We start from the raw sequence: 23,151 nt of genomic DNA on the forward strand, positions 1-23,151 counted from the left end.
CGACACCAATCCTGATGCTACAAATGGTAGGGCCTGGCCGTCCTGCTCCACACGGACTCTCGACAGCGCCCAGCTTCCTCCCTCCCCAGGTAAGGCTCAATCTCCTCGATCCGGAAGCCTCCGATATGGGGAACCCACTGTGACCCATCTCCCTCACACCCAGGAGGTGGTGCATTCCAAATCCTGCTGGGGGTTTGGCAGTTCTGATGGACCCAGTGGAGTGTTGCTGGATTGGAGCCCAAATTAGGAAGTTTCTTTGCTCAGGAGGAAGGAGTGAAAAATGATTGGTATTTCATGACATATTTACTCTCCATGTTTTACAAGGCAGAGCATTGCCTTGTATGCTGGTCTGGTTGTTGAACGCTGGGGTGTTAAATGAGCTAAACACGAGAGATTTGAATACTTTGTGGGTTATAGACCATATCTCAGATGTGGACAGGTGCGGAATGTTTCAGCTTCCTTCTTGCGCCTAGCAGAGGACTTGGGAACCCACTGCCTGTAGCTATCAATGGAGTCCAGTGCTTCCGCTCTCTAGCTGACTCCGACAGAAATTTGAGGGAAAGCTTTGATGGTCGCGCCGATGATCTGAATGCACTATGGGATCAGTTGCACAGTTTCTCCGAATTGAGTGGCTGACCCACGCCTGACCCTGTCCATACAACTGTGCTATTGTGTCTGATATCGTGATTGAGTCTGGTGTTTTTACTTGAATCATCCTGCTATATAAAATAACAACATGTCTGATTCTGTGTAATTCAGATAACGGACAAATTAGGCTCACAAATCTGAAGTGTTACAAATGCTGGCGGGATAAGATGGAGGGAGTTTAAACCTGGAGCACAATACGTGAATTGTTTATTTTGATGTTTTCCTGGAATCCAATCTATTCTCCAATTGTGAATAATTAAATCCCTCTTATTTTCCAGTGGGTACAAAGCTGCTCTAAACAACTAAAGAAATGGCTGTCGTCGTAAGTACCTCTAAGCTCCTCTCTTTGTATGCAACAGGCTTAGATGCCGCACTGTAATTATTCAGTGGTGTTTGTATCGCAGATCAATGGTCAAACTTAACAAGTCTGTGGAATGACGAATGTAGAGACATTGATCCTGAGAGTCACGTTCTGAGAAATGTTGTTTTTCCATACAGTGACGAGCAGAAAACAAGAGTGCACCATCATGTTCCTTCGGAGGATGCAATCCACAATAGATCCGCTTATTGTGTCACGGTGTTCTTCCGTCACTTCCCACAGTAGGGTTACTCAAACAGCAGAAATAGAATGGCACTCAATTTGGCCGCCAGACAGTCCACCCATCAGGGAACGTTGACTCAAACGTCATATAACGTCCTGTGCCATGGACAATGGCAGCTCAACATTTCTCAGGCACATTAGCGCTGGATGCTGTCAATTGCTAGCATTAACCCCTAAGCAGATCTCAGCCGAGGTTAACCAGGCGTTACTGTGCTCATGCGAGGGTGATTAACCAATGCTAATACTTAAGCCCATTGATAAAGGCCTCCTTTTGGATTGTATATTGGCGTACGCCCTGGTTTTAAACCTCATTCGTAAGGTAGCTATTTGGTAGTCTTGCGAGCGAATGGTGCTTGTTGGCAAGTCATGCTTGTGAGATCATCCCCCCCCTCTCTCTCCCCCCCCAGAGTGGAACGTTCCGTATGGTGTCGGAAGAAGAGCAGGCTCTCAGGGCCAAGCTGGAGCGCCTCACGGTCAAGGACCACGGTCCCGTGTTCGGTCCCTGCGCCCAGCTGCCCGACCACACCGTGCAGAAGGTCTGCGGTCACTCGCTCACAAACCTTACACTGTCAAGTCATTTCCCATCATAAGCCCTGCCACAAACTCAAGTGCAACCACAAATCATGTGTCGAGTTCAACTGGAGTCCAGACTACCTGTACAAACTCCCTCTGGTCTCAAAAACAAGAACACTTAATTGTATCTTAAATTTCCACCAAAAGAGCTATTTCTTTGCAAAGGCTAATTTCAAGAACAAGCATGACGTCATACTGTGTCGATGCCACATATAGCACAATCTGAAAAAAAAAAAATATATACCTGCTCTTCAGTTCTGAGGTTGTAGACCTCATCTGAGGTTGACTGACTGATGCTTTGATGGATCCCTACAGGCCAAGGACGAGCTGAACGAGACCGACGAAAAGCGGGCGTTGGCAGTCAAGGAGCTGAGGGGAATCATCAAGGAGAAGGCAGAGGCTGAGGACGACCTCGCCAAAGGGGTGCTGGAAACCTTTGGCGAGAAGCCCGACGGCATGCTGGTCCGCTTCATCCGCGCCAGGAAATACGACGTGCCAAGAGCCTTCGACCTAATGAAGGGTGAGTCCCTACAAACTACCATACTGTATGTCAGTGAAGCTTAGTGAGCACATTTTATGTCTATTTCTTTGAAGCTGATGTCATGGGTTATAAATGCTATATCTTAAAATGACAAGCAGCTACAGCCTGGTCCCAAATCTGTTGCTGTATAGCCAAGTACTGTTGGAGTTGGCAAGAGAGCACAAATACATTTGGGACCAGGCTAAGGAAGCCATGCTATTGTGCACATGATCATTCTGCACAGTGGCATTAGAATGAAATGTAGTTTGGTTAAACCTAACCGGCGAACAGTGGGCAGAACCTAACCAAACAACGAAGTTCCTTTATGCTTAACTCCTAACTTGGCCAGACTATATCTGATCTTGATGATCCTGTGTCTGCGTTCAGGTTACGTGCGCTTCAGGAGGGATTACCCGGAGTTGTTCGAGAACCTGACCCCGGAGGCTGTCCGCAGCACCATCGAGGCTGGCTACCCAGGCATCCTGTCCAGCAGAGACAAGTACGGCCGCATCGTTCTGCTCTTCAACATCGAGAACTGGGATTACGAAGAGATCACCTTCGATGAGGTGACTACCGGGGACCTGGGTCCCCACAATGCACACTTTGAGATACATTGGAGGCGGCAGGGAGCCTAGTGGTTAGAGCGTTGGGCCAGTATCCGAAAGGTTGCTGGATCGAATCCCCGAGCTGACAAGGTAAAAATCTGTCGTTCAGCCCACTGTTCGCCGGTAGGCCGTCATTGTAAATGTTTTTAATTTTTTTATTTCACCTATATTTAACCAGGTAGGCTAGTTGAGAACAAGTTCTCATTTGCAACTGCGACCTGGCCAAAATAAAGCATAGCAGTGTGAACAGACAACACAGAGTTACACATGAAGTAAACAATTAACAAGTCAATAACACAGTAGAAAAAAATGGGCAATCTATATACAATGTGTGCAAAAGGCATGAGGAGGTAGGCGAATAATACAATTTTGCAGATTAACACTGGAGTGATAAATGATCAGATGGTCATGTACAGGTAGAGATATTGGTGTGCAAAAGAGCAGAAAAGTAAATAAATAAAAAACAGTATAAAAACAGTATGGGAATGAGGTAGGTGAAAATGGGTGGGCTATTTACCAATAGACTATGTACAGCTGCAGCGATCGGTTAGCTGCTCGGATAGCTGATGTTTGAAGTTGGTGAGGGAGATAAAAGTCTCCAACTTCAGCGATTTTTGCAGTTTGTTCCAGTCACAGGCAGCAGAGTACTGGAACGAAAGGCGGCCAAATGAGGTGTTGGCTTTAGGGATGATCAATGAGATACACCTGCTGGAGCGCGTGCTACGGATGGGTGTTGCCATCGTGACCAGTGAACTGAGATAAGGCGGAGCTTTACCTTGCATGGACTTGTAGATGACCTGGAGCCAGTGGGTCTGGCGACGAATATGTAGTGAGGGCCAGCCGACTAGAGCATACAAGTCGCAGTGGTGGGTGGTATAAGGTGCTTTAGTGACAAAACGGATGGCACTGTGATAGACTGCATCCAGTTTGCTGAGTAGAGTGTTGGAAGCCATTTTGTAGATGACATCACCGAAGTCGAGGATCGGTAGGATAGTCAGTTTTACTAGGGTAAGCTTGGCGGCGTGAGTGAAGGAGGCTTTGTTGCGGAATAGAAAGCCGACTCTTGATTTGATTTTCGATTGGAGATGTTTGATGTGAGTCTGGAAGGAGAGTTTGCAGTCTAGCCAGACACCTAGGTACTTATAGATGTCCACATATTCAAGGTCGGAACCATCCAGGGTGGTGATGCTAGTCGGGCATGCGGGTGCAGGCAGCGATTGGTTGAAAAGCATGCATTTGGTTTTACTCGCGTTTAAGAGCAGTTGGAGGCCACGGAAGGAGTGCTGTATGGCATTGAAGCTCGTTTGGAGGTTAGATAGCACAGTGTCCAATGACGGGCCGAAAGTGTATACAATGGTGTCGTCTGCATAGAGGTGGATCAGGGAATCGCCCGCAGCAAGAGCAACATCATTGATATATACAGAGAAAAGAGTCGGCCCGAGAATTGAACCCTGTGGCACCCCCATAGAGACTGCCAGAGGACCGGACTGCATGCCCTCCGATTTGACACACTGAACTCTGTCTGCAAAGTAATTGGTGAACCAGGCAAGGCAGTCATCCGAAAAACCGAGGCTATTGAGTCTGCCGATAAGAATATGGTGATTGACAGAGTCGAAAGCCTTGGCGAGGTCGATGAAGACGGCTGCACAGTACTGTCTTTTATCAATGGCGGTTATGATATCGTTTAGTACCTTGAGTGTAGCGGAGGTGCACCCTTGACCGGCTCGGAAACCAGATTGCACAGCGGAGAAGGTACGGTGGGATTCGAGATGGTCAGTGACCTGTTTGTTGACTTGGCTTTCGAAGACCTTAGATAGGCAGGGCAGGATGTATATAGGTCTATAACAGTTTGGGTCCAGGGTGTCTCCCCCCTTTGAAGAGGGGGATGACTGCGGCAGCTTTCCAATCCTTGGGGATCTCAGACGATATGAAAGAGAGGTTGAACAGGCTGGTAATAGGGGTTGCAACAATGGCGGCAGATAGTTTCAGAAATAGAGGGTCCAGATTGTCAAGCCCAGCTGATTTGTACGGGTCCAGGTTTTGCAGCTCTTTCAGAACATCTGCTATCTGGATTTGGGTAAAGGAGAACCTGGAGAGGCTTGGGCGAGGAGCTGCGGGGGGGGGGGGGGGGCAGAGCTGTTGGCCGAGGTTGGAGTAGCCAGGCGGAAGGCATGGCCAGCCGTTGAGAAGTGCTTATTGAAGTTTTCGATAATCATACAAATAAGAATTTGTTCTTAACTGACTTGCTTAGTTAAATAAAAAATAAATAAAAAATATATAATCATTGGTGGTCCCCACACGGCACTAAAAACAGGACCAACATTTTCATAGATATACAGTAATGGTTGTCAAATGGGAGTTATTGATCATTGAAATCATCCAACGATAATCATTTGAATTGGCTCATGAGATCTGTGGTCATCAAGGGCTTCTGTCACACTCAATATTGGAAGAGAACGTGCTCAAAATATGAAAAAATAAATACACTACAAATCTGTGTAGACAGGTAAAAAGGTTGCTTGGAACCAAAAACAAATCACGTAAAAATACAACAAAAGAGCCAACACTCACTTGATTACGATTTGCAATTATAGAGGCTTAGTTTTAATTCTCTTTCATAGCAATATTACCTAATAGTCCACACACTGGCCGTAAACGTATGGTCTATTGAGTCATGTTGCTATGAAAGAGAATTAAAAACAAAGCTCCTACTATTGCAAATGATAATCAAGGGAGTGCTGGCCCTTTTTCCCCATTCCTCTTGTCATGTTAACAGAAGTGTCAACAGGTGTGTGCTTCAAACGTGTGTGTGTGTGTCTGCACACATGTGACTATGCGTGTATATGTGCGCTCATCAGATCCTGCGTGCCTACTGTGTAATCCTGGAGAGCCTGCTGGAGAACGAGGAGACTCAGATCAACGGTTTCTGCATCATTGAGAACTTCAAGGGCTTCACCATGCAGCAGGCCTCTGGCATCAAACCCACTGAGCTCAAGAAGATGGTGGACATGTTGCAGGTCACTTTCACACACATTCCAAATGAATAGTAAACAGCACATTACCTTATGATACAAAATAATGTATTTAAAAAATATATATATTTTCGGGTTATCGTGTCGGCTCTAATCTAATGCGCTGAACTTTGTTGTTGCGCAACAATGATAGTTTCCCTTTCCGTTACTCGTACAACGAGGATGATTATTTATGGTCATAATGGTGGTGGGATCTGTAACGAATTGAACCTCGTGTGTGTGTGTGTATCAGGACTCCTTTCCTGCCCGTTTCAAGGCTGTCCACTTCATCCACCAACCCTGGTACTTCACCACCACCTACAACGTGGTCAAGCCCCTCATGAAGGGCAAGCTACTGGAGAGAGTGAGTGAAACAGGCCCTGTGAAAGAACATGAAAGAATTATCTTTTTAAAGATTGAGCCTTTTTATAGTGAGAGGTTGGTGGGAAAGTAGTGGGGGAAAACTTGGGATTTTAAAAATGGGGAAAATATCTGAAGTAACATGATAAAAATCAATGAGTAAGGAAAGTGAATGGGTTCTTAAATCAACATGTAATATACTGGTAACAGTAAATACAATAATGAAAAACTCAGTGGCCAGTTTATTAGGTACACCACCCAGTTCACAAATTGTTAGCTCCTCCAGACTGAGTCACGTGGACATGGTTCGCTATATAAAGCAGTCATTCAGTTACCGTTCGATTGAATGTTGGGCAAAACGAGTGACCTACGCGACTTTGAGCATACGATAATCAGTGGCAGGTGTGCCGGTTCCAGTATCTCAGAAACGGGCGGCCTCGTGGGCGTTTAACACAAGACAGTGTCTGGGGTTGACTGAAAATGGTGCGACAAACAGAAAACATCCAGTCAGCGGCAGCCCCGTGGGCGAAAACAGCTCGTTGATGAAAGGTCGAAGGAGAATGGCAAGAATCGTGCAAACTAACAGGTGGACCACAAACAGGTAAAATAACAGCGCAGTACAACAGTGGTGCAGAACGGCGTCACGGAACGTACAACTTGTTGGTCCTCGTCACAGATGGGCTATTGCAGCAGAAGACCACACCGGGCTCCACCCCTATCAGCTACAAACAAGTAGTAGTGGCTCCAGTGGGCATGCAATCAAACACTGGACAATGAAAGAGTGGGAAAAACATGGTCAGACTAAGCCTGCTTCCTGTTGAGTCATGCTGATGGCAGAGTCCTGATTTGGAATAGGTAGCATGAGTCCATGGACCCATCCTGCCTGGTGTCAAATGGTACAGGTTGGTGGCGGTGGTGTAATGGTGTGGGGAATGTTTTCCTGGCACAAGTTCGGTCCCTTGATACCAATTGTGTGTGTTGACCAACATTTCCGTGCCACTAAGAATTCAAGTTGTTCTGGAGGCAAGGGGGGGGGGGGGGTCTGACCCGGTACTAGATGGGAGTACCTAATAAGCTAGCCACTGAGTGTATATGGTGAGAATATTTTAGCTAATAGGTTTGTCTGTCTACCAAATCAGGTGTTTGTCCACGGAGACGAGCTGGACAACTACTACAAGGAGTTTGACGCGGACATCCTGCCCTCCGAGTTCGACGGCAAGAACTCCAAGTATGATGGCAAAGCCATAGCAGCCAAGCTGTTCGACTGAACAACCCCCCCCCCCCCTCCCCATCCGCAACATCTCCATCTAGACACACACACACCGCCAAAAAGACTTTGGAGAAAAAAATTGAAATAAAAACACAAGTGTGGCTTCAGAAAACTATGTGAAAAAAAGGGGTGTGGTATTGCACTGATTTTGTTTTCCAGCGGTTATTAAGTAGTAATACACCTTACAAAAGCACTCCCAACAGCACAGAGACTATACATCCTTGGCTCAGGCCTTATGTTGGGTTACTTAACAGCCCTAACCATCGAGCTTTTCGCTGTGCTGTGGGGACGGGCTTTGTAACCCCATCTCTGACCCAGACAGTTAGTACTAGTTAAACCTCACGGTGATAGAAGGCCAGGAATCCAACAAGTCCCCGTCTCCATTTGTTTGTGCTTGGAGAAGAACGAGCGGTTTAATCCTCTGAATTGCTGCAGAGGCATGAGCACGTCACCACTGTGTGTACAATAAACTGTATATAAAGAAAGATGACAATCTGTTCACCTTGGCTTGTAGAATCTTTGGAAAACACAAAACATAGGACAGAAAGTAATACACAAATGCAGAGAAATCCACAACAAAATAGTGTATTTCAAGGATACATGTTCCAAGTCAACATTTAACATAACATTTAAGTCATTTAGCAGACGCTCTTATCCAGAGCGACTTACAAATTGGTGCATTCACCTTATGACATCCAGTGGGACAGTCACTTAACAATAGTGCATCTAAAACTTAGGGGGGGTGGGGTGAGAGGGATTACCCATAAATATATTGCGTTTTGTACACCTTTATCTATCGGAACCAAAACACACATGATTACTTTATACATCACGCTAAGTTGTGATTCTACATTATAATGACTGAACAGCATTGTACATCTATAGGGGTTGTAAACAAAGTAAAAGGCAAACAAAGGATGAATTCCATAGGGATAAATAGTGGAAGTTATGACCATGACCTTAGTTCTCTCTGCAAGGCTCCTAGTCCAGCAGCTCTTCTCTCATCTACCCAATGATATCACAGTAACTTGGTCCATTTTTACACATGGAATAGAATACAGACAAGCGCAAATAAAAAGACAGAGCCCGGGATTCAATCAAAGGCACATTGTCGACAAACGCACTGCACTGATCAACATAAACCCAAAATTCCCTGACACGTGTAGAGATCACATTCAGAAGGCAGGTCAAGTGCAAATTACCTTCAAAAAGGGAAGTACGTTTGTCTACAATGCGCCTTGGACTGAATCTCCACCAACTTAGTCTGTGCTCTACATCTCAGGAACCACACCATTTATTATTATTTTTTAAACAGTTTCCAACAAATATCTCTTAAAAAAGAACAGAGAAAATATTAAATGGAAAAAGGGAAAATGAGAACAAAGACGCTGTCAGACTAAACTTACACAAGGTAACCTAAACCTTCTGTGTTTATTTAAAAAAATAATTAAAGCATGGGGCTTTGCCCATATAAGGAAGAAGTACAAGTCACATGGTGTTTTGGTATTTCAATTGAGGACAACTGGGGTCTACATCTGTAGCACATACCTATATATTATTTCACAACAGCAACCAACCTAAACGTGGCTTCAATTCTCATCTTCGCCGTTGGGTGAGTTCAATGATTCAGGTAGACACACAATGTTCATGGCAAACCTTGACAATCAGTTCCCTATTTGGTTCAATCAATCAATTCAAATAACCAATGCTCAATGGTGGGTGCGCTTGTTTTGTGTCGCCCGTTGCCCCAGGTGGGTGGAGTTTGCTCATTTTAGACCATTCCATTGGTCCTACAGTGAAATCTCCAAAACGTGCATGCCAGAATAAAGTGTCATTGACATTGTACCATTGAACATTGGCTACTAAGGCAAACCAACTGAATGACTGAAATAGCAGTGGACCCTTGCCTCACAGTGGCTGTGATTAAGGACTTTAGTCAGTGCACTCGGCTTGTAAGAATCAACTACTTAGAAAAGGTCAGAAATATTCCTATACTCACAACTCAAGTTACAATATATAAAAATCTATGTATTTGAGTCTCAGAAGTGGAGTGCTGTGTAGTGCAAGCCAACCAGTGAGAATATCAGAGGCTGTTCCACGAAGAATACAGTACAGGACAAGGGAACTTGTCATTAATGTGTTCTGGGTAGGATTGGGTGCTTCCTCAGAATGTCAGATATTTACAGAGTGTGGTCCTTGAACACTATGTCTGCGTATTGAAAATAGTAATGAAGTACTTTAAACCATTGCCATCCTTTCTTGGTTTGAAATATTTGTATTTTTTATGTTTATGTTTGAGGCACAATGTGAAGACAAAATATATTCTCACAAGGGCCAGATTGGAGTTTTTCCTCAGACGATGACCTGACCAGGAAAGTATTGCCTATTAGCCTAGAACTAGAGGCCTCAATTATTAAAAAGAGCCAAAGAAGCTTAACATAGAAATAAAATGTCTGTTCTAGGAATTCTATTTCTCTGCTTAACAAAAGCCTTCAGAGTTTCAACCTCCCAGAGCTCCCATTTGACAACATCACGACAACAGTACACACACTCGGAAACAAACAGCTAGGAGAGTCGGGACCAAGTAGCAACCCAAGTGAGAAGGAGTGCTGGCTGGGACTTTGCACACAGAAGCTAAATCTCCTCTCCAGTCTTTTCCATGGACAGAACGGAGCAGTAAATAAGCCAGTGTGGAGTCTTGTAGCTGTTCACCAGCAGGTGCAGGATACACTGTGTATCCACGTTTAGAGGAGCAAGTGCCATCCATTCGACTGACTGGAGTCCATGGGTAAAGGCTTTCAATGAATGTCATTCGCAGCTGAATGCTGTGTTTCTCTAAGCAAAGCTATAGTCAGAACAAAGTCAGGCGAGCTACTGTGCCCATAGATCATCCCCGTCCCCCTTTTGAAGAGAAGAATACAGGTTTCGGCCTTCTCCGGTGGGCGTATTTGTGTCCTTATAAACTAGGAGTCCCTTTAAAAAATAAAAGAAAGTGTGAGTGACAGATAAGTGACTCTTGATTGACAGGATGTTAGGGGACTAGGACAGAGGAATACTGGATGTAGGTAGAATGTGAAACCTTTCCTTTCGTATAATGGCATCCCCGTTTTATCCCTGGCAATGTGTGTCCATACAAAATACATTAACATGTGTGCGGTAAGCTTTACCGTCGGCCTGTGGACAGAGTCCACGACGTGTCCTCAGGCAGGGCGGTCTGTGTCTTTCCCACTGGCATATTGCGTTGGCATAGCCCACGATAACCTTGTCCATCCAGGTGAGGGGCTGGGGAAACAGAACAGCCCCCTCGAAGAAGCCCAGGTGACCCCCGTGGAGCGTCAGGGCGAAGATCACATTCGGCTTCTTTTCTGACGGGTGTGGAGAAAGATACGGAGATGCTAACAGTTAGCATGTGGTGGTGTCGTTGCGTAAACAATGGTGGATGCTGATACTACTGGCCTATTACTAGGTAAGATGCCACCAAAGTGGTATTGGGGTGCAGAGAAGTATTTCTGTCTGTAGTATAAAGCCCCTTTGTGGGGAAAAACTGGCTGGGCCTGGCTCCCCAGTGGGTGAACCTAGGCCCACCCGTGGCTGCGCCCCTGCCCTGTCATGTCAAATCCATAGATTAGGGCCTAATGAATTTCAATTGACTGATTTCCTTAAATGAACTAACTCAGTAAAAAGACAAATGAAATTGTTGCATGTTGTGTTCAGTATAGATTAGGTCATTGCACTCTTACTCGAAACACAGTAAACACGATGCAAAACATCTCAAATGGTAGATGTAACAGTGCAACTCGATGAGGTAATGAATTAGATATTGCCAATGTACTGACGATTCATTGGTTTAGTTTTGTAAGCTCGCAGGTAGCCCTTTCTGGCAGAGCCTCGAGTTTCCTCACAGATATGTGACTCCTAGGCCTAATTTCCTTTCCATTTCTGCCACCGAACACTCTCAGCCCTGACTCGCTCTGTCTTTATTTCCCTCTCGTAACTTTTAGTCACTGCAAACTGAACGCGAGAGGCGCTCAGATACAAATCAAAAAACGTGTACGGGACAGAATATTATAAAAACGGGCAGCACAGGTTAGTGGTGAGGTGGTAGCAGCTGACCTGCGATTAGCTCTCCATATGGAGGAAGCACATACGCACCGAAAACACACGGGCCAGTTAAATAAAAGGCAGCTCATCAGCGCCTGAGAGGGAGCAGAGAGGCACACAGCAGAGACAGCTGGTCCCGGCCGTGCAGCCCAGCGCTGGCTGCTGAAAGGGCCCAGGCAGACTGAGGGTGGCTGGCTGGCTTCCTGACTGACCTCCAGATACAGACAGACAGCGCTAATGGGATTAAGTGCTGGCCTTTGAGGCCAGAGAGACGACAAACTGGAGTAACACTGACTGAACCCATCTACCTTTATTAGAGAGCATGACTCACCCTTAAAGAAATCAGGTTGTGTGCGACTACATTTGGTACATGAGGCTACTTCCATATCCGCGTGTATGCAGTTGTCCAATACAATAGGTTTGTTTGCACTCTAGTAGCCTTTGGTGGTGAGGATAGCCTGTATACCCTTTATGGGACACCGCCACAACACAGTTCCCTATGGAACATGCAGGCCAGGCGTAGAGTTACAGGGCTCGCCAACCCCGCTCCTGGAGTGCTGCCCTCCTGTAGGTTTTCAATTCAACCCCAGTTGTAAACAGCCTGATTCAGGTTATTTAATTATTAGAATAAGGTGTGCTAGATTAGGGCTGGAGTGAAAACCTACAGGACCGTAGCCCTTCAGCCACATGGTTGGAACGCCCTGGTCTCAGGGGGAAGTAGATGCCAGCACCTTTCTCCTACAAGCCTTGTGGCTGTTGATTTACTCACTAAATGGGGGACGGGCCAGTGACTCCCGGCCACTGAGGCAAAGAAATGCTTAAATGCGGGCGACACATGGCGCACGTGCGGAAAACAAACACACGCTGTAAATAATACCACAGCACAGGGGATCGCATGGCCATGAAAAATTCAAAAAGACTGTCTGGGCAGGGAGACGCTGCAGAAAGATAGCGAGAAGAATTTATCAACACTTAGCGGTCAAAACTTAAAGAGTGTGTCCAGCAGAGAAAGGAAGAAGGGGCCAAGTTGATGTGACCCTGGTGTTGATTGAATAATTAATTGCGCTACTACTAATGACATTGCACACCGTCACAATGACCAGTTTAAAAGGATTTTGCATGAAGCTAAATGTAATCAAATAAGAATGCTCAGTACACATTTCTTTGAGGTGATTTGGCCATAAATTGTGAACTTGGTGAGCGTGGCCCATTTACTCCCATCGATTTGTTTTGGAAGATATCCTGTCCTGGCTACTAAAACTGCTGTCACTCACTATGAATAAATAATTGGTATTAATGAATCAACTAAATGTGATGAGTACTCAATTAGTTACAACTCTTACTGAATAGAGCGAATACCTGCGAGTGTGCGTGGGATGGTCAGAAGTGACCGATGGACCAGAGGGTCATCTGAGGAGTTGACCAGCAGTAGAGGCACATTGATCTGAAATACGATTGTCATCATCACCCTCATTCATCATCATCATTAAGTTTGAAAACCACTTTGTAATCACTCTGGGCTAGGTTTCTCAAATCCTTAGTAGCTAAAATAGTCAAAAGACAAATCTCCACAACCCAGACCGACAACCACATTAGTGGAACAATTATAAAATCAATATCTGACTTCAATCTTTGAGCAAAATTTGTTCAATGAAGCACTTTGTGTGTCTATAGGAGACTTGAGTCTGGGTCGTCAAGAGCAATAATGTACTACTTCAGCTACGAAGGCTCTGGGAGACTCCGGTCTGGTCCGTGTTCACTCACATTGTGAATGTAGTGTACGCAGCTTTCCTTCTCGTAGTACTCTTTCAGCGTGTCGTGACCATGGAACTTTCTGTGAAACATATGAACAAAAAAACAGGCTTCATGTTATAGCAACAAGGCCACAATTACTAAAGACAAGATTATTTCAAGATGGCCACCAGAGTCAGAAAGCCGGCCGTCACCTCATGATATTGTCATCGATCTGCATGAGGGAGGTAGCTGTGTACAGTCGGCTCAGGTCTGCGTCCTCCATCTTGCTCGAGTTCATTCCAAACAAACTCCCCCTGTCAATCAGAAACAGCGTACAGGTGGTACACAATGTATGGCGTAAAATAAATTCCTGCAAAAAACAATTCAGTATCAGAAATATCCCTTAAGAAAAAAATATTGCAGTATGCTGAAAATACTGCGTCCAAATGTTTTTTTTTACTGCAGTAATTTTGCAGTGCGACTGCAGTTACAGTGCAGTATATACTGCAGTTCAACTTTAGTTATTCTGCAATTAAGGTGTCCAAAATACCAGTCGACTGCAGTTACTGCACTTCTACTGCAGCTTCAAAACTGCTAGATTATTTTGTAACGGGTGTTAACAGACAATGCCAATAAAGCCAGACTAAGTGCCAAATAAACATTTTTTTTGTGGTTTAATATCTCGAAATGTATAGATGAAAGATGAAATTTGCCATTTGGGTCACTTCAAAGTGATACAAATGAAGGTTTTACGAATTATAAGTACAGCAGCTTTATTTACAGATTGCAGGTCAGATTTCTCCAGGTAATTTTGGCACATAGGTCTATTGATAATTTACCCTGTGCACAGTCTAACGGTTCCTCTGATCCATCCACAACAGCAGCAAATCAACACATACAGCATCTAGCTATATCCCGCTCAATACAAAATGACACTCATTATAAATGAAGAGTTGAGGGACAGAATAAACGTGTAATTTAGGGACAGTACGTTATTTCTAATGAGAAAATCTAACTTCTGAAGTGGGCAAAGGTGAAAAGACAGCCATTATAATATGAGCACTGTATGAATCTCTTATTTGCGGTCCGCGAAATAAACAGTCTAAGCACAGGGAAGGAGGGTTCTACTAAGCTATATGGAAATGTTTAAAAAAATATATATTTAAAAAATCATACCACGCATCATTTAGCTATTTAATTAATGAATTCATGAATTAATAACATTTTAAAAAGACCCCTTGAGGTATATATATTTTTTTAAATATATAAAAACATTATTTGTTGGGGAAAAAAATGTTGGGGCCATATCGCTATTAGCCGAAACAAACACATTGAATAACAGATTCACTACACGAAACAGATAAAATCAATTCAAAAGGCACTGTTGAATGACTGTATAGCCTAATAAGGCATCTTTCGTTTCATCATTATTTTAAATGTCATTTTATACAGTCTAAATGTGCAATTGTACAGTCTAAATTATTTACATTGTAGAAAGATAGTGAAGATATCAAAACTATGAAATAACATATGGAATCATGTAGTAAGCCCCCCACCCCCCCAAAAAAGTGTTAAACAAATCTAAATATATTTTATATTTGAGATTCTTCAAGAGTAGCCACCCTTTGCCCTGATGAAAGCTTTGCACACTCTTGGCATTCTCTCAACCAGCTTCACTTTGAATGCTTTTCCAGTCTTGAAGGAGTTCCCACATATGCTGAGCACTTGTTGGCCGCTTATCCTTCACTCGGCTGTCTGACTCATCCCAAACCATCTCAGTTGTTGAGGTCGGGTGATTGTGGAGGCCACGTCATCTGATGCAGCACTCCATCACTCTCCTTCTTGGTAAAATAGCCCTTACACAGCCTGGAGGTGTGTTGGGTCATTGTCCTGTTGAAAAACCAATGATAGTCCCACTAAGCGCAAACCAGATGGGATGGCTTATCGCTGCAGAATGCTGTGGTCGCCATGCTGGTTAAATGTGCCTTGAATTCTAAATAAAACGAGCAAGTCACCAGCAAAGCACCGCCACACCACTTCCTCCATGCTTTACAGTGGGAAATACTTATGTGGAGATCAACTGCTCACCCGCACCGCGTCTCACAAAGACACGGTGGTTGAAACCAAACATCTCCAATTTGGACTCCAGACCAAAGGACAAATTTCCACCATTCTAAATGTCAATTGCTCGTGTCTCTTTTTTTTTTTATTGGTGTCCCTTTAGTGGTTCCTTTGCAGGAATTCGACCATGAAGGCCTGATTCATATTCTCCTCTGAACAGTTGATGTTGAGATGTGTCTGTTACTTGAACTCTGTGACTAATGAACTGCAGCAGAGGCAACTCAGGTCTTCCTTTCCTGTGGCGGTCCTCATGAGAGCCAAATTCATCATAGCGCTTGATGGTTTTTGTGACTGCACTTCCGAAGTTCTTGAAAATGTTCCATATTGAATGACCTTCATGTCATTAAAAGTAATGATGAACTGTTGTTTCTCTTTGTTTATTTGAGCCGTTCTTTCCATAATATGGACTTGGTCTATCACCCCTACCTTGTCACAACACAACTGATTGGCTCAAAGTAATTGAGGAAAGAAATTCCACAAATTAACTTTTAACAAGGTACACCTGTTAATTGAAATACATTCCAGGTGACTACTTCATGAAGCTGGTTGACAGAATGCCAAGAGTGTGCAAAGCTGTCATCAAGGCAAAGAGTGGCTATTTGAAGAATCTCAAATATAACATATATTTAGATTTGTTGAACACATTTTTGGTTACTGCATGATTCCATATGTATTACTTCATAGTTGTATCGTCTTCACTATTATTCTACAATGTAGAAAATTGTAAAAATAATAAAGAAAAGCCCTTGAATGAGTTGGTGTTCTAAATCCTTTGACCGGTAGTGTGAATTAGAATGACATTTTATTGCTGTAATGTTCATTGCAGACTCCACTTGTAAATTGTAATTTTTATACAGTAGGGAAGCCTGCATACTTGTTATAGGCTACAAGCAAACAAGAACACCAGCTGTCTGATACTGATGGATGGCTGGCCCAGCGGCCGCTTGAGAACTATTATTATTATTACGATGATGGACGTCTTATCTGGGTTTGTTTTGTCGTCCAGACAGTTTGATATTTTGTAATCACAAATGCCGTAAATTAGTCTGGCTTGAAGCATGTAGCTCGTAAATGAACCATTACGGCAATTTATTTAGGATTTCTGTCTAGGTCTTATTTCAAAGACTGAACATTGCATAGGGACTATGACAGTAGTGATATGTATACTAACTACTGAGACGTGTGTTTTAGCAGTTGTATGTACCGGTGGGAGAGGATTATCTTCTTCATGTTGTCTGCCATGAGAAAGTTATAGAGCCTCCGACACTGGTCCCACTGTAGGAACGTCTTCTGGGCCCTAGATTAGCACACACACACACACACACACACACACACACACACACACACACACACACACACACACACACACACACACACACACACACACACACACACACACACACACACACACACACACACACACACACACACACACACACACACACACACACACACACGAGAGAGACAGTCAATAACGGCACCAAGTCAATACCACACAATGAGTGGTTCTTTTATTGTGCATGTATTTCTACAGTGCCTTCAAAAAGTATTCATACCCCTCAACTTATTCTACATTTGTTGTATTACAGCCTGCATCAAGTCTGGCACTAACAGGCTCTTGAACAGCTTCTATCCCCAAGCAATAACACTGATAAATAACTACATGGACTGAGTTAACCTGAGTATCCTCGTTGAACTTTTTATTTTTCCACTGCCTCTATGCACATTCACAGGGCCCTACACACACACATTTATACTGACTACACACACAAACTGCTGCTACTCTGTTTATCATATATCCTGATGCCTAGTCACCTTACCCCTATACATACACACACAAAAGCATGTGGACACCCTTTCAAAATAGTGGATTTGGCTACTTCAGACACACCCGTTGCTGACAGGTGTATAAAGTATAAAACTGTAAAGTTTGGTGGAGGAGGAATAATGGTCTGGGGCGGTCTTTCATGGTTCGGACTTGGCCCCTTAGTTCCAGTGAAATCTTAACGCTACAGCATACAATGACATTCTAGACGATTCTGTGCTTCCAACTTTGTAGCATCAGTTTGGGGAAGGCCCTTTCCTGTTTCAGCATGACAATACTGTGCAAAAAAATGAGGTCCGTATAGAAATGTTTTGTCGAGATCAGTGTGGAATAACTTGACTGGCCTGCACAGAGCCCTGCCCTCAACCCCATCGAACACCTTTGGGATGAATTGGAACGCCAACTGCGAGCCAGGCCTAATCGCCCAACATCAGTGGCCGACCTCACTAATTTTTGTGGCTGAATGGAAGCAAGTCCCCGCAGCAATGTTCCAACATCTAGTGGAAAGATTTCCCAGAAGAGTTGATTGAGGCTGTTATTTGATGTGTATGTGTCCACATACTTTTGGTCATGTAGGGTATATGTTGGTTGACTGATCAGGGCAGAGCAAAGTGCATCCTGTCGGTTTAATGAACAAAATAAACTATTGATTAGATTTGCATGGCACAACCAATTAGGCTTCATAGATCAGTAGCATAATTTACAAAATACTTGCTTTTCCATTCTTTTGAAAATATACTTTATTAGTCAATGAACTAATAATAGACATATTTGTGATTGCGTATATTCAATGGATTCATTAAAATAGATGCCCCAACCACATCTACACAGCCCTACTACCATGTACTCGGTGCTGGCATGTGCACGGGAGGTATAAAAGGCTTATGCCTGTTTGAAAGAGGTCATATAAACATTGGCCTATTTTTTTTATGTTGTTAACAGGCAACATACAGTAAATCCTATGTGAAACATGTATTAGCGGTGTAAGCACTTTGGTAGCACTTAATGCGTGGGGGTGTGGTTTGTATAAACGGGTAACGGGCATATGTGATGGCAGGTTTTTAATAGCCCGAGTGTACTTACTTTAGACTATTTGCAGAGTGCACGTGAACAGTGTCGGTGTCTAAAAGTGAACGGGGAAACAAGGCGAATTGAGGTCTATGAGAGACAATAGCAGTCAGAGGCACTGAGGTGGAGTCACACGCGCATGCGTGTGTGTGTGTGTGTGTGTGTGTGTGTGGTGCTCTGCATGAGATTAAAAGGAGATGAGGACAAACACAAAAGCTACACGGGGTAAAGTGGTGGCCATGGCCTACCTATGGGTATGAACAAAGAGAGGCCAGACTGGCTGCCTGCCCCTTCCACAAATCCTCACGGGCGTGGATCTAGACACACGCATGTCCGCATGTAGCCGAATCAGTATCAACGACGTTCTACTTGACAGTGTAGTGGGTGCCGTTTGTATAACGCTTTATTTTGATTCCACGTACCGGAGTGCGCTGTATCCCTGGCAGACACTGACGCAGCACAGCACTCTCTCCTGGTTGATCCTGTTCTCCCCCAGGAACTTACACACAATGTTCCCCCCTAGGCTGAAGCCCACCACGATGAGCAGTGTCTGGGGGAAGGCCCGCTTGATGGAACCCACCATGGCTGCAAACTCCCATGTACAACCTGGAAAAGGAATCACAGAAATGTGTATTTTGCTTTTCAACCAAATGCACTGAGATGCACAAACAAATCCCAAGGGATTGAAACCAAGGGTTGGCCACGGTGTAGTGCCCCTGGATAGATTTAGGGGTTAGGGGCCCTGCGCAAGGGCACAACGGCAGAAGATAGCATCTAGGATACAGATGCCAGCAACCCTCCGGTTACTGGCACACTCCCCACTGGCGCACTCCCCACCAGATTTTCCAGATGTACTAGGGATTCAAACCAGCAACCCTCCAATTGCTGACCTGCCTTTCAAACCTCCAGGCTACCTGCCACACCTAGTAGCAGTTAGAAAGACAGTGCAAGTTACAGGTAAATGCAATACATGTATTAATTAACCAACTTTTCAAGCTTTTTCAAGCTTTTACTTGGAATACTCCATACAGTGGGGCAAAAGAGTATTTAGTCAGCCACCAATTGTGCAAGTTCTCCCACTTAAAAAGATGAGAGGCCTGTAATTTTCATCATAGGTACACTTCAACTATGACAGACAAAATGAGAAAAAAAAATCCAGATAATCACATTGTAGGATTTTTTATGAATGTATTTTTATGAATAGCATGTCCCAGATGCTAATATTTGCATATTATTATTAGTATTGGATAGAACACACTGAAGTTTCTAAAACTGTTTGAATGATGTCTGTGAGTATAACAGAACTCATATGGCAGGTGAAAACATGAGAAAAATCCAACCAGGAAGTGGGACATCTGAGATTTGTAGTTTTTCCAAAAGCTTGGCCTACCGAATACACAGTGTCTATTGAGTCAAGTTGCACTTCCTACGGCTTCCACTAGATGTCAACGGTTTGATTTGTTTGATCGTAGCTAGCTACATAGCTAGCTACATAGCCATCTGTGTATCAAAGATAATTGTGTAGTCTAGAGCGATTTTCTAGGTTAGCTAGCCAGCTATTGTCGTTCTTTTAACGCAACATAACGTAATCAACACTGCTAGCTAGCCAGCTAGCCCCCGAATAGCAGCACTGTAGAAACTACTACACTCAACGGAACGACTTGATTAGTGTAGTGTCAACAACGCAGCCACTGTCAGCTAGCCTACAAAGTCAACAACGCAGCCACTGCCAGCTAGCCTACTTCAGCAGTACTGTATCATTTTTAATAATTTTAGTCAATAAGATTCTTGCTACGTAAGCTTAACTTTCTGAACATTCGAGACGTGTAGTCCACTTGTCATTCCAATCTCCTTGCATTAGCGTAGCCTCTTCTGTAGCCTGTCAACTATGTGTCTGTCTATCCCTGTTCTCTCCTCTCTGCACAGACCATACAAACGCTCCACACCGCGTGGCCGCTGCCACCCTAATCTGGTGGTCCCAGCGCGCACGACCCACGTGGAGTTCCAGGTCTCCGGTAGCCTCTGGAACTGCCGATCTGCAGCCAACAAGGCAGAGTTCATCTCAGCCTATGCCTCCCTCCAGTCCCTCGACTTCTTGGCACTGACAGAAACATGGATCACCACAGATAACACTGCTACTCCTACTGCTCTCTCTTCGTCCGCCCACGTGTTCTCGCACACCCCGAGAGCTTCTGGTCAGCGGGGTGGTGGCATAGGGATCCTTATCTCTCCCATGTGGTCATTCTCTCTTTCTCCCCTTACCCATCTGTCTATCGCCTCCTTTGAATTTCATGCTGTCACAGTTACCAGCCCTTTCAAGCTTAACATTCTTATCATTTATCGCCCTCCAGGTCCCCTCGGAGAGTTCATCAATGAGCTTGATGCCTTGATAAGCTCCTTTCCTGAGGACGGCTCACCTCTCACAGTTCTGGGCGACTTTAACCTCCCCACGTCTACCTTTGACTCATTCCTCTCTGCCTCCTTCTTTCCACTCCTCTCCTCTTTTGACCTCACCCTCTCACCTTCCCCCCTACTCACAAGGCAGGCAATACGCTCGACCTCATCTTTACTAGATGCTGTTCTTCCACTAACCTCATTGCAACTCCCCTCCAAGTCTCCGACCACTACCTTGTATCCTTTTCCCTCTCGCTCTCATCCAACACTTCCCACACTGCCCCTACTCGGATGGTATCGCGCCGTCCCAACCTTCGCTCTCTCTCCCCCGCTACTCTCTCCTCTTCCATCCTATCATCTCTTCCCTCTGCTCAAACCTTCTCCAACCTATCTCCTGATTCTGCCTCCTCAACCCTCCTCTCCTCCCTTTCTGCATCCTTTGACTCTCTATGTCCCCTATCTTCCAAGCCGGCTCGGTCCTCCCCTCCCGCTCCGTGGCTTGACGACTCAATGCGAGCTCACAGAACAGGGCTCCGGAAGGCCGAGCGGAAATGGAGGAAAACTCGCCTCCCTGCGGACCTGGCATCCTTTCACTCCCTCCTCTCTACATTTTCCTCCTCTGTCTCTGCTGCTAAAGCCACTTTCTACCACTCTAAATTCCAAGCATCTGCCTCTAACCCTAGGAAGCTCTTTGCCACATTCTCCTCCCTCCTGAATCCTCCTCCCCCCCCCCTTCTCCCTCTCTGCAGATGACTTCGTCAACCATTTTGAAAAGAAGATCGACGACATCCGATCCTCGTTTGCTAAGTCAAACAACACCGCTGGTTCTGCTCACACTGCCCTACCCTGTGCTCTGACCTCTTTCTCCCTCTCTCTCCAGATGAAATCTCGCGTCTTGTGACGGCCGGCCGCCCAACAACCTGCCCGCTCGACCCTATCCCCTCCTCTCTTCTCCAGACCATTTCCGGAGACCTTCTCCCTTACCTCACCTCGCTCATCAACTTATCCCTGACCGCTGGCTACGTCCCTTCCGTCTTCAAGAGAGCGAGAGTTGCACCCCTTCTGAAAAAACCTACACTCGATCCCTCCGATGTCAACAACTACAGACCAGTATCCCTTCTTTCTTTTCTCTCCAAAACTCTTGAACGTGCCGTCCTTGGTCAGCTCTCCCGCTATCTCTCTCAGAATGACCTTCTTGATCCAAATCAGTCAGGTTTCAAGACTAGTCATTCAACTGAGACTGCTCTTCTCTGTATCACGGAGGCGCTCCACACCGCTAAAGCTAACTCTCTCTCCTCTGCTCTCATCCTTCTAGACCTATCGGCTGCCTTCGATACTGTGAACCATCAGATCCTCCTCTCCACCCTCTCCGAGTTGGGCATCTCCGGCGCGGCCCACGCTTGGATTGCGTCCTACCTGACAGGTCGCTCCTACCAGGTGGCGTGGCGAGAATCTGTCTCCTCACCACGCGCTCTCACCACTGGTGTCCCCCAGGGCTCTGTTCTAGGCCCTCTCCTATTCTCGCTATACACCAAGTCACTTGGCTCTGTCATAACCTCACATGGTCTCTCCTATCATTGCTATGCAGACGACACACAATTAATCTTCTCCTTTCCCCCTTCTGATGACCAGGTGGCGAATCGCATCTCTGCATGTCTGGCAGACATATCAGTGTGGATGACGGATCACCACCTCAAGCTGAACTTCGGCAAGACGGAGCTGCTCTTCCTCCCGGGGAAGGACTGCCCGTTCCATGATCTCGCCATCACGGTTGACAACTCCATTGTGTCCTCCTCCCAGAGCGCTAAGAACCTTGGCGTGATCCTGGACAACAAACTGTCGTTCTCAACTAACATCAAGGCGGTGGCCCGTTCCTGTAGGTTCATGCTCTACAACATCCGCAGAGTAAGACCCTGCCTCACACAGGAAGCGGCGCAGGTCCTAATCCAGGCACTTGTCATCTCCCGTCTGGATTACTGCAACTCGCTGTTGGCTGGGCTCCCTGCCTGTGCCATTAAACCCCTACAACTCATCCAGAACGCCGCAGCCCGTCTAGTGTTCAACCTTCCCAAGTTCTCTCACGTCACCCCGCTCCTCCGCTCTCTCCACTGGCTTCCAGTTGAAGCTCGCATCCGCTACAAGACCATGGTGCTTGCCTACGGAGCTGTGAGGGGAACGGCACCTCAGTACCTCCAGGCTCTGATCAGGCCCTACACCCAAATAAGGGCACTGCGTTCATCCACCTCTGGCCTGCTCGCCTCCCTACCACTGAGGAAGTACAGTTCCCGCTCAGCTCAGTCAAAACTGTTCGCTGCTCTGG

General features: G+C 45.3%; 2 protein-coding genes across 8 annotated transcripts in view; one reads left to right on the forward strand and one right to left on the reverse strand.

Annotated features, from left to right (window-relative positions):
- On the forward strand, positions 1-8,087 carry LOC124039751 (retinaldehyde-binding protein 1-like). Its single transcript, XM_046356071.1, has 8 exons — positions 1-89; positions 927-970; positions 1,657-1,785; positions 2,138-2,342; positions 2,730-2,908; positions 5,806-5,964; positions 6,212-6,322; positions 7,458-8,087. The coding sequence occupies exons 2-8, from the start codon at positions 959-961 to the stop codon at positions 7,584-7,586; spliced, it is 924 nt and encodes a 307-aa protein (XP_046212027.1). The 5' UTR covers positions 1-89; positions 927-958; the 3' UTR covers positions 7,587-8,087.
- The window catches only part of LOC124039691 (monoacylglycerol lipase ABHD2-like), a 23,521-nt gene continuing 8,397 nt past the window's right edge, over positions 8,028-23,151 (reverse strand). For all 7 annotated transcript variants that reach the window (XM_046355926.1, XM_046355981.1, XM_046355954.1 and 4 more), the window contains 7 exons: positions 18,860-19,043; positions 16,749-16,841; positions 13,636-13,737; positions 13,454-13,523; positions 13,049-13,133; positions 10,756-10,953; positions 8,028-10,561 (listed from right to left, as the gene is read on the reverse strand). In XM_046355926.1, coding sequence (XP_046211882.1) covers positions 10,545-10,561; positions 10,756-10,953; positions 13,049-13,133; positions 13,454-13,523; positions 13,636-13,737; positions 16,749-16,841; positions 18,860-19,043 — 749 coding nt within the window. In that variant the 3' untranslated portion in view covers positions 8,028-10,544. The remainder of the gene's footprint in view (positions 10,562-10,755; positions 10,954-13,048; positions 13,134-13,453; positions 13,524-13,635; positions 13,738-16,748; positions 16,842-18,859; positions 19,044-23,151) is intronic.

This window comes from Oncorhynchus gorbuscha, linkage group LG01 (genome assembly GCF_021184085.1).
Source record: "Oncorhynchus gorbuscha isolate QuinsamMale2020 ecotype Even-year linkage group LG01, OgorEven_v1.0, whole genome shotgun sequence".
Lineage (NCBI taxonomy): Eukaryota > Metazoa > Chordata > Actinopteri > Salmoniformes > Salmonidae > Oncorhynchus > Oncorhynchus gorbuscha.